The sequence below is a fragment of the Opisthocomus hoazin genome, chromosome 3, assembly GCF_030867145.1.
Source record: "Opisthocomus hoazin isolate bOpiHoa1 chromosome 3, bOpiHoa1.hap1, whole genome shotgun sequence".
Classification (NCBI taxonomy): Eukaryota; Metazoa; Chordata; class Aves; order Opisthocomiformes; family Opisthocomidae; genus Opisthocomus; species Opisthocomus hoazin.
In genome coordinates, this window is record NC_134416.1 from 15,764,019 (window position 1) to 15,780,045 (window position 16,027).

Sequence of the window (16,027 nt, forward strand, 5' to 3'; positions counted from 1 at the left end):
GCTCCTGATTTCTATTAACTATCAGGCCACACTGTCAGTAAGAACCCTTCATTAGAGGCACCCATGCAAACTGGGGCTGAAGGACTAACATTTTGCAATTGTCAGTGACTTGGAGATGTCTGAAGCAGAATACGCAAGAACTCAAGCTGTTCACCCCTTACAGACACTTCTTGAAACTCTGGGCCAGTTCTAAGATGGAAAACTTACTGGTTGATTCCTGTGGTATGGCCACAGCTCTCACCTGTGAAAGGTACTGAACTGCTGAAATGGAGAAGGAAAAAGCAAAGCAAAAGAAGAAAAGATATTCTTTACCATCACTTGTTTGAAAAAGGTGATACAGCTGCTTTGGCTTTTCTCATCTTGCTGACAGATTTCAGCAAAGTTTGGAGAAGGCTTAGGTGCTACAGGAATATAACATCTGAAAGTCCCCTTTCCAGCCTTCAGCAAGGAGCAAGGGGACATCCAAGCTTCCAACATTTTAAAGGAAGAGTTTTGCTTCCAATGTGATTTCCCCTCCCTCGCATTCCCCTTGCTCCTCCGGGGATGCTGGGAATGGCTGCTCCCCTTCCCGCCTCCCAAGCGCCGCTGCGCTCTCAACCAAACAGATGGAAATCACGGCACCATTTTTTAAATCTAAGTTAAATACGAAATGTGAGGGAATTGAGAAATGAGTGAAAGTAAACACTTACTCCCTTCTAAGGCCATTACTTTGTCACAGAGGAACAAAAAATGTCAGTTTCTACTTTTTATTGCAGTTACTGTTTAAAAAGGAGTATTTGCAAGCTGGTAGCCACGCAGGTCTGCCCTGCTGGTTGTTAGGTCTCTTGAATAAATCTCCCGAGCTAATTACCACATCATCACCTTCTACCTCACACACGACGCCATGGGTTTGTACACAAAACCGTTAACGACAGCACCAGAGAATGAGGTTTCCCTCATCTTAGGGGTTAAAGAACTAATCTTACTTTTAAAAGAATCATGGGGCAAAAAAGAGATTTGTTTATTAAAAGCTGGAGCAGTAACCGGATCTGGGACCCCACGCAGAAAGGGATACCCTCAGCCTGGACTGCCAAGGACTCTGCGGATCCGGGTACCAAACCGCTCCCAAAGCGGAGGAGGGCTCCTGGCAGGACCCAGTGCCAGCACTCCCAAGAGGTGCTCCTGTCTCTTTGTGCTGGCTCCAGGGAGCGATGCGCCAAAGCCAGGCGCCGCTCCCTTTTAATCTTGTGCCAGCAAAAATAAATAAATGAAAGGACTTGTCTCCAGGCAAAATAAGTTCCCTGATGTGCCTGACACGGTTGGAGGAAGGAGGCAAGAGATAGGTATCTGGTTGGAGGCAAAGGGAAAGAAGGAGATTAAAAGGAGGTGAAGATTGGATCAACCTTTCTGGCAGCAGCTTCCCCTCAGATCAGTAAATCGCAGCTTAAGTTTTTGGATAACGTAAAGTCCCAGTGAAATCAAAGGCAAGATGGATGTTAGGGTAGAAGGAACAAGTGCAAAGAAATCTGAGGCCGGAGAACAACGGTGGAGGAGAGAGGGCACGGGGCTCACCTTCTTCTTTTACACCCTCACACACGCAACCTGTTTGTGCTGATACAGAATCACAGAATCACAGAATCACAGAATAGTAGGGGTTGGAAGGGACCTCTGTGGGTCATCTAGCCCAACCCCCCTGCCGAAGCAGGGTCACCTACAGCAGGCTGCACAGGACCTTGTCTAGGTGGGTTTTGAATATCTCCAGAGAAGGAGACTCCACAACCTCCCTGGGCAGCCTGTTCCAGGGCTCTGTCACCCTCAGAGGGAAGAAGTTCTTCCTCATGTTCAGGTGGAACTTCCTAAGCTTCACTTTGTGCCCGTTGCCCCTTGGTAACCCACAGCCATAAAACAGAGGAATCCCCGTGCTCAGCAAAAAGCCCAGGCCCCAGAGATGCTGAGTGTGCTGCCGCAGAGACACGAGACTAACCTTCTAAATACAAGCAAACACAGACAGCACTGACATACTTGCTCCCACTCTGCTAAGCTTTACATTGTCATGCTGGTATGAGGAAAAGAGCTGAAAATCAGAGGTCCTAAAAGCTATGTTTCCAGCTAGATTTTTGAACGCTGGAACCTAAATTCAAAACCTACTGCATGTCACCGGAAGGTTAAAAAATCATGCAATGTCCCTTTCTACATAATTGAGGTTACTGGATGAAACAGAATAAATTGCAGCTGTGTGTTCAGCTCTGTAAATATCTCTAGCAAATGTGTAATTGGCTGTAGAGTGGGTGGTGTGGGAGTAGGCAAGTATCCAGGTCTTGCATAAACACAGGATTTTCTCTCTAGAGGGATGCATTTCTTGTTCGATGCTTACACCAGTGTTAAACTGGCTCACTGTCCCATCAGTGGGCTAGAAACTGGGTACTGGCAGAGCATGGTACAACGCACAGCAGAGAAAACCAACTCCATTTACAGAATTACAAACAGAAGCGTGTAATTCTGGCTGTCCATCTTGACCTGTGCCTGTGGTCTGATATGGTTGGTTTGCCTGGGCAAGGCTTCATTACATACTTCCATTGCACACATTCATTACATACTTCTAATTTTTTTAAAAGGAGCCAAATTTTTTATAGTATTCCAAGCTCATCAGTTGCTGACTGGAAAAAAAAAATCAGAAATTAAACAATGTAATATAAAAACTATGTAATATAAAAAGTAATAAATATACCTAATAAAATAATATATATTTTATAACATAACATAAAAAGCCACATAATATAAAATTAAGTCATAGATTCTCAAAGGGCCTCATCACTGATTCAGACAGTCTCCCCCTCCCTCCTTCCCCACTGAAGGGAATAAATGGGAATTGCACTCTCTTTTTTTCACCGGGAATAGAATGAAACCATTGCTGTGCAAACTCCACAAACAGAGTGGACAAACTGGAGGGGAAAAGAGCTGACCCACCAGCCCATGAGAACAACTCGAGCTTTGGGGCCGGCGACTTCCAGTCCGCACGCGAGCCTTGGCTCTGCAGCAGCAGTTTCCCCAGCGGACTGACGGAGCGGTCAGACAAATGCCCGCACAGCAAGCGGGAAACACTCACGTAGGTAAATTAAAGCTATCTGTAGATACCTGGAGGGTAATAGCAGTAAGGACTTAATATCCTGAAATGCAAGCCTTCCATAAATAGGGAATAGGGAAATATAGGTCACTGCTTCTCGTGGCCCTAATTGGGAACTGGTGTGTAAAATGACTGACTTCATCTGAGCCCCAGCGAGAAATACTCACAGGTGAGGCCGAGCCGGACTGGGCCATGTCAGGAAAGCAAACCAGTGACTGCATGCTTAACTTCATAAGTGTTTTTATTGTATACCGCAATTTGATACCCACCACAGAACAGCTCTGAAAATGTTAAATAACTCGAATGGCTAAAGGTGGCTCTGGGTGAAATGCATCATCAGTAGCAGAAGAACATGCAGTCTTAGCTCAGAAATAATGTCTTTTTATGCTTGGATTGACCTTTTAGTGTTTTGTTTTTTTTTTCCTTGCATATCTATACCTAAACTAGAGTTGCTAAAAGAAAAACACACATAATAAACACAGAACTTAAAAACAATGTATCAGTTTACTTACAAGGTCAAATATAGTTAGGCTAAACTAACTAAATGTAGTTCATTTAGGGCCGGTCTTAGTTAAAAACAGTCCCTACACCAGCCCAAACTAGGGAGTTACAAGGGCAGTCAGAGCCACGCCGGGCACCCTCCGCACCCTCCGGCATCCAGCCTGCAGCGAGCAGGAAGGGTCTGCGCCGCCGGAGACAAACAGCTGCTCTCTGTTCGCACAGACAGAAGTGCAATTGTTTTTCCAGGCGTTTGACTAGCTAAACAGAGCCTTGGCTTTAACGCAACATGTTTCCCAAATCATTCGCTTCTATGATGAAAGGAAGCCAGCTTGTGTCTTGAGCAGCAACATGAAAAGGCACAGAGCAGCGTGGGGAAGGCTCGGTAAAGCGGGCAGCCAGGGAGTAGCAGCATCCCCAGAGCACTCGGGGCAGAAAGCTCCAGCAGCCACCATGCTGTAAACCCACCAGCATCTGAGGAACCCTTCAAGGCTGCAAGTGAAATGGGCATTGCAACTAAACCTAATAATACGCAATGCTTTTCATCCTCAATGGAGAGCCAAAGCATTTCAAAATGCCAGCATCTTGCTGTACTGGCCTCTAATTTTATGTCTTTTTTATAGACTCTTAGGATACTCTTTCTAAGATTTCAGCCATTCTGCCGGGAAGTTTTCCGGATGACAGTCCTCTCTTTAGAGAGCCTGGAGTACCCAAGAGTGACCTGCAACCGCCAAAGCAAGCTCGAGCCAGGGTGAGATCCCAGCTGTTTGGCTGGCACTCGGTCTCGCCGTTCAATGGGCCACAGACCACGCTGGAATTTGGGGGCTGTTTCAAAACACAAGCACAGCCCTGTTCTACAGTGCAGCTGAAACCAAGACTGCTTTCTCTCTTTCTGCATGGCTACAGCTGTAAGACTTCAGAAACAATCAAGAAAGCACTTTCATAAAGGCAGGGTGTTCAGCTATCTGGGTTATCCTGCCATAAAACACCACTTACTCAAAAAGAATTCCTAAGCCTACTTTTATTAAAATAATGTGACTAAACTTAAAAAAATCCACTGACCCCAGTTACGAACCTGCAGATGAACTTTTTTTCTGAAGTGTATTTGCTATTGATGAGAAGGAGCCAAGGTACAGACAGGTCACTTATTGCCCGACAGCATTTTAGGTGACCGGCCTACAAACAAGTTCATTTCTAACGTCAGCTACACCGCTGTGAATGCAGAAGAAAGAGCTCTGGGGTATTATGAAACCTTCTGTATTTGCATAAGGTTTCAGCTGTTGTAAAGAAAAAAAAAAAGTCATTTTATTGCCCAGTAAAACTCTCTCTGTTAAAAGAGTCTTTAGAAAAAATAATGCAGAGTTATTGGAAATCTAATACTGTTCTGTAGGCCAAAATTTAGGTCTGGGATAAGCAAGTAAAACCTTGCTAAACGTGTGTCCTGTGAGTTTAGGGGAAAAAAAGGAAATTCACTGTTAAAGGTGAAATTTATACCCAAAAAGCTGAACCAACTCCCTTTATATTTTACATAGCACAATTCCCACTGCCTTAATTCCTTTCTCCATAGTGACTAACATGGGTCCTGTCGTTCAAAAGCAGGACTGAAAATCGGAATAATAATTTTTCTGTGTCGTCTTTTGTGTGTGCAGTTTGCGGTTTACGTCCCACTGGGGTGATGTTTGCGCACTGCGCTGCCTGTCTGCAGGGGAGGGGATCTTTCCCCTATGTTCTATAATTCAGGGGGGTGAATTTTCACACTCAGAGTTTCAATTTCTTTACGATATAACAGTCCCCAGTAGCCACAGCAAGCACCTAGTCTCTAGTCCAATATAAAGCCAGCTGATTTTTTTTAGGTGATTTTATGTCCCCTGACTCAGAACAGAAGCCCACAGTCCACTGAAGCAAGTGCAGTCCCACACCTCACCTACTTGGTGGTGACTGTGCAGAGGCATCTGCACAAGGGTGGAGTTCACTTAACCACCCAAACCAACTTCAACAGAAGTACTGGTGCCTCAAAAGAGACGTCTTCAAAACAAACTGATCCTTAAACACCTCTGTGGGGAAAGAAGCAAGGCAAACCAAGGAAAGAAGCAGAAAAATGGAGATCCACAAAAAAAAAGTAGGAATGTAGGATGAAATTCTGACATGTCTGAAGACAACAGCGGCTTTATCATGGCTTTAAAAGAACCAGAATGTCACACTTAGAGTCTAATAATTTATTAGTGGAAAACAGAGCAAAACAGAGGAGAATTTTGGTAAAGATTAGCCGAGGCTGGAATATGGTAGCATTGGAAATAGAAAGTCTCTACCCCCAGAACAGTTACAACCTGGACAGGGATGGCAGGGTGCCACGTCACAAAGAAAGCATTTGGAGTTAATGCAAACACACATTTCTGATCAGGAGGGGGAGAAGCATGGCTTAGAAAGAGGACAGTTGTACACAGTGAAGTCTCAAACTCAACGGAGCCTGTGCTGGTGTAACATTTGCTGCATGGGAGTCGGTAGATCCAGTCTGTAAATTGGGATCTACGTGTTGCTCTGAGACTGGGAAACCTAGACCATATGTGGTGAACCACAGCCCCAGGAGACACAAGGGAACTTTAGCAAACCTTTTTCATTTCTACTGGTACCAAAATGCATCTATTCATCAAACTTTTTCGTTATGTCAGATTTGTTGACATTTTCCACCCATCTAATTCCGCAGTACTTTACAAGACTACCTATGTATTCTAGCAGGAAAATGGTCAGCATCGTTGCACAGAGGGTTTGTGACACGGTAAAGAAGAGAATCCAAATCCAAACTGTGTCTTCCATGTGGCCACCACGGGGCAGGTTCCACCAGCAGGCCAGTGGTACAGTGTCTCTAAGACAGTCTCCTGCAGCTCAGAGAGGTCCAACAACGATAGGGCTTCCACCGCAGAAGAAGAGTAAAACAGCCTGAGCAGCTGGTGCAGTGAAGGGGAGAAGAGAGGCTGATGAGCAGCTCATGCAATGCTGCACTGGGATTCCCACTGATGAGCAGAAAGGGGGACTGCTGAGAAAACATTTAACGATTTCATTCAACCTAAAGACACTCTGCTAACGCAAAGGATGATCAAGGCCATAAGGACTCTGTTGCTGCACTTGTAGCATTCTGTAATGAAAGCAAAGGAGAGACTTGCCAAACCTTGTCTCCTTTTGGCACCCAGAAAAAGTTCTGGCAGTAACACACAGTACAGATCCCAAAATCACATTTTCCTTCAGTAAGAGAAGCCCCTAGTTTGGTTAGAGGGCTGAATTCACCAAACTCTTGGACAGGATGAGATGGGTGCAAGACAGCCTGCTGCCCAGTATTCATACAATTACGTTACTATCATCATTTTGATGGCAATACTCCCAGTATAGTTAGAGTACCAGGGTTTTAGAGTAGGTCCAGCCTATCGAAAAATGGTAACAGGACTCACGCTAAAAAATTTGGGAACTACCTATCGGGGTTAATTAAACACACCCACTGGAAATGAAAACTCCGGGACAGTTACAGAGGCATCGCCACAGCTCACCAGAAAACTTCTTCAGCAAATGAGGACCACAGACCAAAAAGAGAAGGCAGGCACAGGGCAGGAACACCCAGGCACAGATGTGTGCATCGATCGGGAAATTACAGTGACTGCTATACATGCTGTTAAACAGTTGTCAAGGACAACCAACCACTAATTCATTTTTCATGTCAATGGCAGAGTTGAGTATCTTCACATTCACAAATATTTTATCTCTTACAACTTTGGCTGAATCATCATGCTACTAACACAGCTGCCTTACTAAATTTTTCTTGAAAGCCTAGAAAATTTTCTGCTAAAATCAAAAGAAAAAAAACAGCATCTGTTTGTTCTTACTACGCTCTTAGCACATCCGAATGTGACAACTGCTCTTCTTCAGCATGACTGACAAGATGTTCAAGTCTAATGGCTACCCCTGCGAACTCACTCGCACCAATCTCTGTGATGGATAGTAGCACATATAATCTGGTTACAGCTGCGTGAAGTGAAAGATGGAGCTACAACTTGTTTGAATTTCCTTTGGCTTTGCAAAACCAGAGTAGATTTTATGGTAAAGTATCATATCCGATTTCTTAAAATTAGATTTCTTCGAAGTCATAGGTGCTTGAATACAGCTTCCACGCTTCTGTGGAGGAAAATGGACCTTTATGTTATAGTTTATAATTAAATGCTATCAGAAATTGAGGCACTCAGTTATGGAGACATGTTTGAAACTTACGTATACATCTATACTCTAGCCCTACAGAAGGGGCATTCATTGCACGCTGCGCTATGTGCATTTAGCTCTGCTGCTCCTCTATTTATGGACAAGTTATGAAAGCAGTTTGTCAGCAACTTTTTTGAGTGTTCACAATACCAAATACATTCATTCTGAATTCACTCTAATTTAATTATCAAATTCAGCAGCGTGCTGATAACACAGCTAAAGGAAAATACCAACCTGCCTCAGTGTTTTCATGCTGTAATTGAAAACAGATGGCAAGTCGTGTAATTTATGCTTTTCTACAATCAGTAACATGTTGGTATAAGATAAGAATTCTGAGACTGAATTGCATCTGCTTCAACAACTCCATATGCTAGTGCACAGTATAAATATTTATCCAAACCTACTTCATCTTCTCATCTAAAGCTCAGTCACATCAGAGAGTGAAAGTACCCTTTGGATCCCTTCAATTAACACTGAAGCATCTCCCCAGTGCTTTAAAAGGTTACAGTCCCAGCACCAAACACTGAGGGATCTTCCCTTTCCTATGCTTCATGGAGAGGGTTCAGTGGAGACACATTCATTGTGCCTTATCTACACAACATAAATCCCAGTCTTCAAGGTCTCCCTAGGCTGCCTTTAGCTTCCCTACTTTTCCCACTATCCTGTAAAACCTTGGAGACTGGCCACAGCCATAAATGGGATATTTTTTCCTGGGGGAGTAATCCTTTTTGTTTAGGAACTTATCTTACTTGTCAAACAGTTAAGCAATCGCTCGTTCTGAGGTCAGACTGGCAAGGAGCATGGAGCGTGTTTTGCATTTCTCTGAAGCATGGGGTCTGTACAACCTCCCGAGAATTTCACGGTTCAAATTTCTTCCTATCGCAGGAATCTAAGCCATTGGCAATTTCTCTGATACCACATGCTTTTGGGTTGGTTTGGGTTGGTTTCCCCCCACTTTGCACCTTATAATACGGGGCTTTTAGTCCTTTATGTTACAAGCCGGTGATATTTTGTGACTGTGGCAGCATTTGGAGTCTTTGGGCTAATCAGACAGTACCAATGCCCCTCTGATTGCAGGGAGACTGGGCTTGATGACCTCCATGGGCCCGACAGCAATCTGCTCCATGAAACAGCGGCTACTTGGTCACACTTGAGGTTTGGCTCTTCTTCTGCAGGTGAAATCATTTGAGAACCTGGACCTGAAATAATCATTTGTGAACGCAGAAGGCGATGGTACAGGCAGAAAACTGATGAGGCTGACCTCCTTCCCGCACCAGCTTTTAAAGATCAGAAGGAGAGCAGAGCCATGCTGAAATGGTCCCAGGAAGGGAAGACCAAAGGGAAGAAACGATGATCAGCAAAACGAGTGATTAATGTCTCCCTTTCAGAGGCCTCACATAAGCTAGGTCCGCCTGTTCTGTCACACTCCATTGCAGTGACGCGACATTAAATAACAACACGTGATGCCTAATTTAAGTCAATAGTTTGAAGTCAAGTTGTGTTACTTTCCAAAGAATACTCGTACCTTAAAAACAGAAATTAACTTACAGAATAGAACACTGAAAAAAAGGGGAAAAAGAGTCTTCCTGACAATAAGCGGAAATATTTAGCAGTGTCCTCCGCAGAGACCTGAATTTTGCAGCCTGTCAATACTGAATATTAAAGCAGCCTTGGAACTTCAAAATCCTGCTGTTCCTGTCTTCCACTGCTGACGACAGCAGACAGCAAAACAGAGCTGCAAATAACTTGGAAGGACGCATCGCAGCACCGACTCCTTTCATATAGCTCCGCGTTGCCTCCAGCTCCTGCTTGTTACCGTGCTTACTGCAACCACGCTCTTCACAACACTGTCACAGGCAACCGCACTTCAACACACCAGGTCTAAAAATACTTTAATAAACCTAATTGACAAGATATTTATCAAATTACTTGCTCAGTTTCATACTTGAAACCTCAGACTGTAAATGGTAATCCTGTTTACCAGCCCCAGAAGAAGATTTAAAGCCAAAAGCACTACACCCTCTCACACCTCTCCAGCAGACCATGCTAGTAGGGATTTTCTCAGGATTTGATTGCCTGGAAATTCCTCCAGAAGAGGATGTATAATGAGGTGGCAAGTGCTGTCATGCAGAGGTGCCCGTGTGCGACGGAGACCCATGCGTCCAAGCCGCCCAGCACCAAGCCCACCACGCAGCCACGGTTGGGTGGCCAGAGCTGCATCCCAGGCTCACTGGGATTTCTACTCAGACTCCCAAGTCTCAGCACTTGGGAGCAGGCCAAGAACCCAGCCAAGGTCAGACTGAAAGCCAGAAACCACAAAGTCCTTCAGGTAGGTTGAGCCTGTAATGTTTACTGCTTTATATCATACATGCCAGAGTTTTAAGTGCACAAAGTGAGGTCCTACAGTGAGACTGCAGGCAGCAGTCCTCTCCCAACAATTTGTCCAGTGTAATGCAAAGGCAGGAATACAGCGGTCTCCAGGAGAGGTAAGTGCAAAATTACAAACTTTACAAACAAAGACACTTCCAAAAACGATTACACTGGATACGTATCCTTAGGAGGAAAATCCCTGCTGCTACTGCCAAGAACTTCTCTACAAACTGCAACGCCAAGTCTTGGTTTTTCTTCAAATTCTTACCCTTTTCATCATAGCCAACTTTCCTTGTTAGCGCTTCTTTGGTGCAGAGCTCAGAACAACACTGGCAGACAAAAGCCTCTTGCACCAGCCCACCAGAAGTTACCGAGCCCAACAGTCTGTTTTCAAAGTGCTCCTCCTGCAGCTTCCAGGGAAAGGTTTATTTTCAAGGAGCTGTCACCTAAGGCCTGTCATACCATCCCTTTAAATTTGCCAGATTGAAGAGTTCTGTAAACAGATGGATTAAGCAACAGAGATTTTTAAAAATTTCAAACACTGCACTATAATTTACATACCTATTGCCATGGGAACACCTCAACAAAACCTCTTATTTTCACAGAAAATTGGCTTTTCTTCACCAGGAGCTAAAGGTATTCAACGTTGCTGAAAATGGGGCACCAATTTTGGTGTCTAAACAGGGACTCTACTAATGTATGGCCATAATGTTTTATGTGCAATTCTGCTCTGAAAAGCGATTTCATATAAAGATAGCACCTTTGCAAATAAGCAGATCTGTCCTTTGCACAAATTCAGGGCAATATATCCCAGTTTTACTGTCTAAAACACTGTTTGCTCCCCTCAGGATAGCAGACTATTTCACATTCTTCTGTCTTGAATGGTTCAGGTGAACCTCCGTAACCCCATCAGAGCACGTGAGCAGATGGAGAACACGAATGGAAGACACGAGGACATAATTTGGTACATAAAACCAGTTTCAGAGGTGAAATATGGAAGAACCCAGCTTAACTGAAATGTCCCAGCATGCAATTGCAGGGCTGTCAGCATGAAACCAAAAGTAAAAACAAACCAAAGCCCCACTATATTCAGCTCTAAGCGGCTGAGTGTAGAAGTGAAATCTCTAAGACGATACATCTGACACCATGGTGTTACTTGTACAAGTCAGGTTTCAGAACAGATCTACTTTATTACTAGTGGCTATATTCAGAGAGTAAAAGATTCTGTAAAGCACTAAACTCCCAAGTTCAGGGTCTAGAACATACACACAAATTAAACCATTATTTTAAAATTTAAATCCTTTAAATTTTAGGCAGGATTTCTTTTTGAAAATGATACTTTTCCTATAAAAATTGTAACTGCGTATTATCTCTAGGTATTGTATAAACCATATAAAAAAATCCAGCTCCCTCGGGAATCAGGCTGTTTGCCAGCAGGATGTGTCAGGGTGCTGCATGCACCAACAGGCTCTGCAGCTGCCATTCCCCCTCCCAGGGGTTTGTCTGCCCGTACTCAGAAAAAGTAAATGTTTCAAAGATGGTATGTTCTTGCAAGGTTCATTTGAAAAAAAAAAAACCCTAGCAGCCAGAGAGGAGAAACCCCTGCAGTGCCTTTGCTAGGGAGGGTGCCATGGCAGGTCTAGCATCATGCGGTGGGCAGGACGCTCACCCCTAGAGTCGCGGCAGTGCGCACTGCCTCCGGCTTGGTGGATGTGAATAAATGGGTGAGAGGCAGCTGGGGTGAGTGCGAAGCGAAAGGGAGATGAATTATATGGCAAGACAAAATTTGTGGCAAACTGGTCTGCATGTGAAATACATCTGAAACCTTCATCTGTGTTGTTACCATACAATAAAGCATGAGACAAGCTGATAATTTAACCTTTGTGACTGGCCCAGCCTGGACATCGGAGTAGGTGTAGCAGCTAGTTTCCTTTTCTTGCTTTTATCTGTACTTGGCATAATGCTTTGCTTTGATTTTTTCCCACGGTACAAGACAGTGATTAAGTCACAGATAAATACAGGATGTGATCCCAACCTGCAGGTAAGTCAATGGGCTCTCCATTAGCAGTACAAAAGCCTTCACATGGAATTGGTATTTATTTATTCTTGAATCATGTATGAAATTATTTCAACTCTTCATGAACTATGAAAGTATCATACATTCCTCTTTCCAAGATGTCTTCAATCTTCACTGCTTTACAGTGAATAATGGGTTATGCTAGCTTCACTTTGAATAGGTATGTCTGACTTCACCTCTTCCTATATAGGCAAAGTCCAGAAGCTGCATGCCTGCAACCACATAAATTGCAAAATAAGGAGAGAAGCCAAAGTTGTGAAGAGTTGGAAAAAGGTGAAAATAGCAAAAAAACCCAAAAAAACTAAACAACACTACCACCAAAACCAGCAAATAAACCAAAACAATAAAAAACCCCCACCCTAAAAGGGAAAATATCAAGAAAACAACTTGGAAAGGATAAATGAGTTTCATGTGGAAAAACGACCTGAAGAATCTCAAGGACAGAAGAAAAGAAACAGGAGGGAGTGAAAGGCAGCAGCACTCACTGTGCGCGAAGGCCTGAGACTGACACAACGATCCTCAACCTTGCAAACAAAAGCACCTCTCCCTCCCCGGGTACAGGCAGCCTTCCCTGAGACCTTCACCGAGACCTTCGCTGAGCTGCACAAATACCCCCTGTAAATCGCCCTGGTTTGAAAACCCACCTTCATCCCAGCTGCAGCTGCTGGCCCACTGGGGTCCACAGCCTGGATGTGGCAGGGCTTGCTGCCCCGCACCACAAAGCCCCAGCCCACCGCGTCGCCAACGATCTGGAAAGAGAAGACAAGAACGTGATCACCTTCAGGCAGCTCGGTGAAATTCAACAGGGTTGCATCTCGATGGTTCAAGATACAATTTCAACGTTTCTGTACTTCCAACACATCGTAAAGGACATTGTGCACAGGCTGTGGTATCACTGATGGGAAGGGCTCTATCCAAATAATTCCTCTTGCTTTTAATGAACTTTTTTTTGTTGAACTAGGAGGCTGTAAAAAGCAACGCTTCCAATTTCAAAAATATCTTTACAGAAGGGCTTTCTCTAATAGTGAATATGAATCAAAATTTCTGTCTCATCACAGCCTAGAAAGACCCAAGTAGAAAATTTCAGCTTGGGTAGGTAATCCACTCCTGAGCACACCAAGAGCACAAAGTCTAGATGAGTTTGTGTAATACAAATTTTATTGGCTTTATGTAATTTTACACTCTGTTGAAGTCTGCAGTACTACATTGGCATAAAGACAGGATAAACAAGTGCAGAATCAGACCTGACATGTGTGGAAGTACTGATAACAGAGTTTGGGTTTTTAAAGTACAAACCTTAGCAAATGCAAAAAGAAAATGTCTGTTTGGACTACCTTATGCATGCAACATGCAGAAAATAAAGAAAAATGCTGGAGACATACCGTAAAAGTTTTTCTGACATATGGGGCTCCGGGAATCAAGAGCTCATCAGCAGTCACGGGTCTCTTTAATACTGTAGAGATACATAAATGAATATTCAATACAAACATTCCTCTGGAGTTTCTCCTAATAAATAAAGTACAGTGTTGGGATACAACATCTTTTTGGTCCCACTTCCTATACTCTTTCAGTTCTTGCAGACTTGCTGGAAAGTAGTAAAAGAGCCAAGGAAAAGACTGCAGAACAACTCCGAGTACAAATGGTGAGATCTTTGGAATATTGGGGCATTTAGCCAACAGACTTTGTGACTTTGCTGTCTGCAGTCAAGATCCACTAAACACTATCACAAATATCAGCAGCAGCTATTGCCGTGTCCAGTGTTGAAACAAGTGACCGACCTTCCTGGCACAGAGCAGCTTTTCTTCCCGGATCGCTCTGTGCATGTTGGGTGCTCTTTGCTGTTTCATCTTATAGACTGGACATAAGGAGGAAATTTTTTATCATGAGGGTGGTGAAACACTGGAACAGGTTGCCCAGAGAGGTACTGGAGGCCCCATCCCTGGAGACATTCAAGACAGGCTGAACGGGGCTCTGAGCAATTTGATCTGTTTGAAGATATCCCTGCTCACTGCAGAGGGGTTGGGCTAGACAACCTCCAAAGGTCCCTTCCAACCCAAAGCATTCTATGATTCTATGATCTGAGTTGGGTTTGAATCACAGAATTAAGTAATACGAAAATTCTGCTTGAATCAGAAATTATCCCAACAAAGAGATTTCTGCAATTGTAGGCCCAGATACGTAACCCTATCTTATCCAGGGACAGCCTAGGTAACCTGTAGCTGGCTGGGATTTTACATGAAAGGAAATACCAGTGAGTTTCTGCAGGTGATTCCCCATTGCCTTGCTACGCATTGGGATAACTTTCCCCTGAAAAAAGTAAATGCAAAGTTCTGTGAAATCAAATTAATACCATTCTGTGCACTAGTTTTTATCTGTCTATAAATTCTTCACAAGATGGAGGACAATGGGAAGATGTATGTCGTTCACCGTATTTGCCTGCTTCACCTCTAAAATTACGGCTGCATTTCTTTCAGTGATAAACAGATTTGATGATACCTGACTTTTCAGTCACAGGTGGAAGATAAAATTTCTCACAGATGGTATTCAAAGACGTTCATGAGTTTCTTAATGACATTCATGGGAGCGGGGAGAATTCTAGCATACAAACCAATATGGGTTTTTTTTTACTTTCCCATGGATTTTGACAAACTGTCATTTAGCCAGCATTACGCTTTGCAGAGCATGCTTGGTCAATGTAAAAAATCTGAATGATTATGCTCATTCGACAAATCAGAATTAGGTAAATCATCCACACACAACTCCCTTGCGTGCCTCCCTTCATTACACCTCCAGAATTTTTTTTTGTTTGATGATTGTTTTTCTGCATGACTGGTCAAGTCATGACCTGGGGGTTTTTTAAGTGTTTGTCTGCAAGAGAACTCATCTGACAATAAATATATCTCTGCCTTATGTTTATTAGCCCACAGTTCAGCAACATGCTCTGGGTCTGGATAGCAGGAAAATATTCGTGAAAAAAATCACTTTATAGTCCAGCAGAGGATTAAGAATTCCTCTGTAACATTTACATCTCACAGCCTTATGTTAACCCAAGTGAGATGACATGTGGATCCGCACTTGCGCTATGGGAGAAATTACCCTACATTGCCAGTAATTGTATAATTCTTAAAAATAAGTCTGTTTATAAGATCGTTGCTGTCTTCTTTCAAATACGAGCCCATTACAGCTCTTCCAAGTTTGAAAACTAGTCCTAAGGGAGAATTTCTTTTAAAAAATAAAGAATTTATGCAAGGGCAACATCAGCCTATCCCTTTTCTTCCAGTGTTGTGTAATCAGCTGCATTAAAATAAACTTGTTCTCACTACTCATGGGTTGACACTTTGTATATAATCAGAACCATAAAAGAACGGAATAGTCGGCATACTTCGGATAACACAGACGTTTATGGACAGTGCATGAATGCTGTTGGATCTGTCCCAGAAAATATTCCAGGATGTAATTAATGATGTACTGGGTCCGAAGATCTCCCCATACAAAATCTAGTGTGTCTGGGAAGTATACCTGAGAGATTTTCTGCCAAAACATGACACTGGCACTCTTCCTATTGGGGCAAACCCACTGCATACAGGGGTAAACACATCGGGAGGTGCTGCCGAACGCCCAACAGCAACGTACTCCAAGGATGCAACAACCACCAGCACTGCGCGCGGTCCCCCCAAGTTGGGCAGCAAGTCTGGTGTAGGGGGTTATGGCTTCTTCAATCACGCTGAGTCCTTCAA

The 16,027-nt window shown here is 43.6% G+C and overlaps 1 protein-coding gene across 1 annotated transcript in view; it reads right to left on the minus strand.

Annotated features, from left to right (window-relative positions):
* Nucleotides 1-16,027, minus strand: part of DEPTOR (DEP domain containing MTOR interacting protein) — an 83,217-nt gene that overhangs the window by 9,875 nt on the left and 57,315 nt on the right. Inside the window, exons 7-8 of the mRNA XM_075415634.1 lie at nucleotides 13,673-13,743; nucleotides 12,935-13,039 (exon numbers count right to left, since the gene is read on the minus strand). Coding sequence (XP_075271749.1) covers nucleotides 12,935-13,039; nucleotides 13,673-13,743 — 176 coding nt within the window. The remainder of the gene's footprint in view (nucleotides 1-12,934; nucleotides 13,040-13,672; nucleotides 13,744-16,027) is intronic.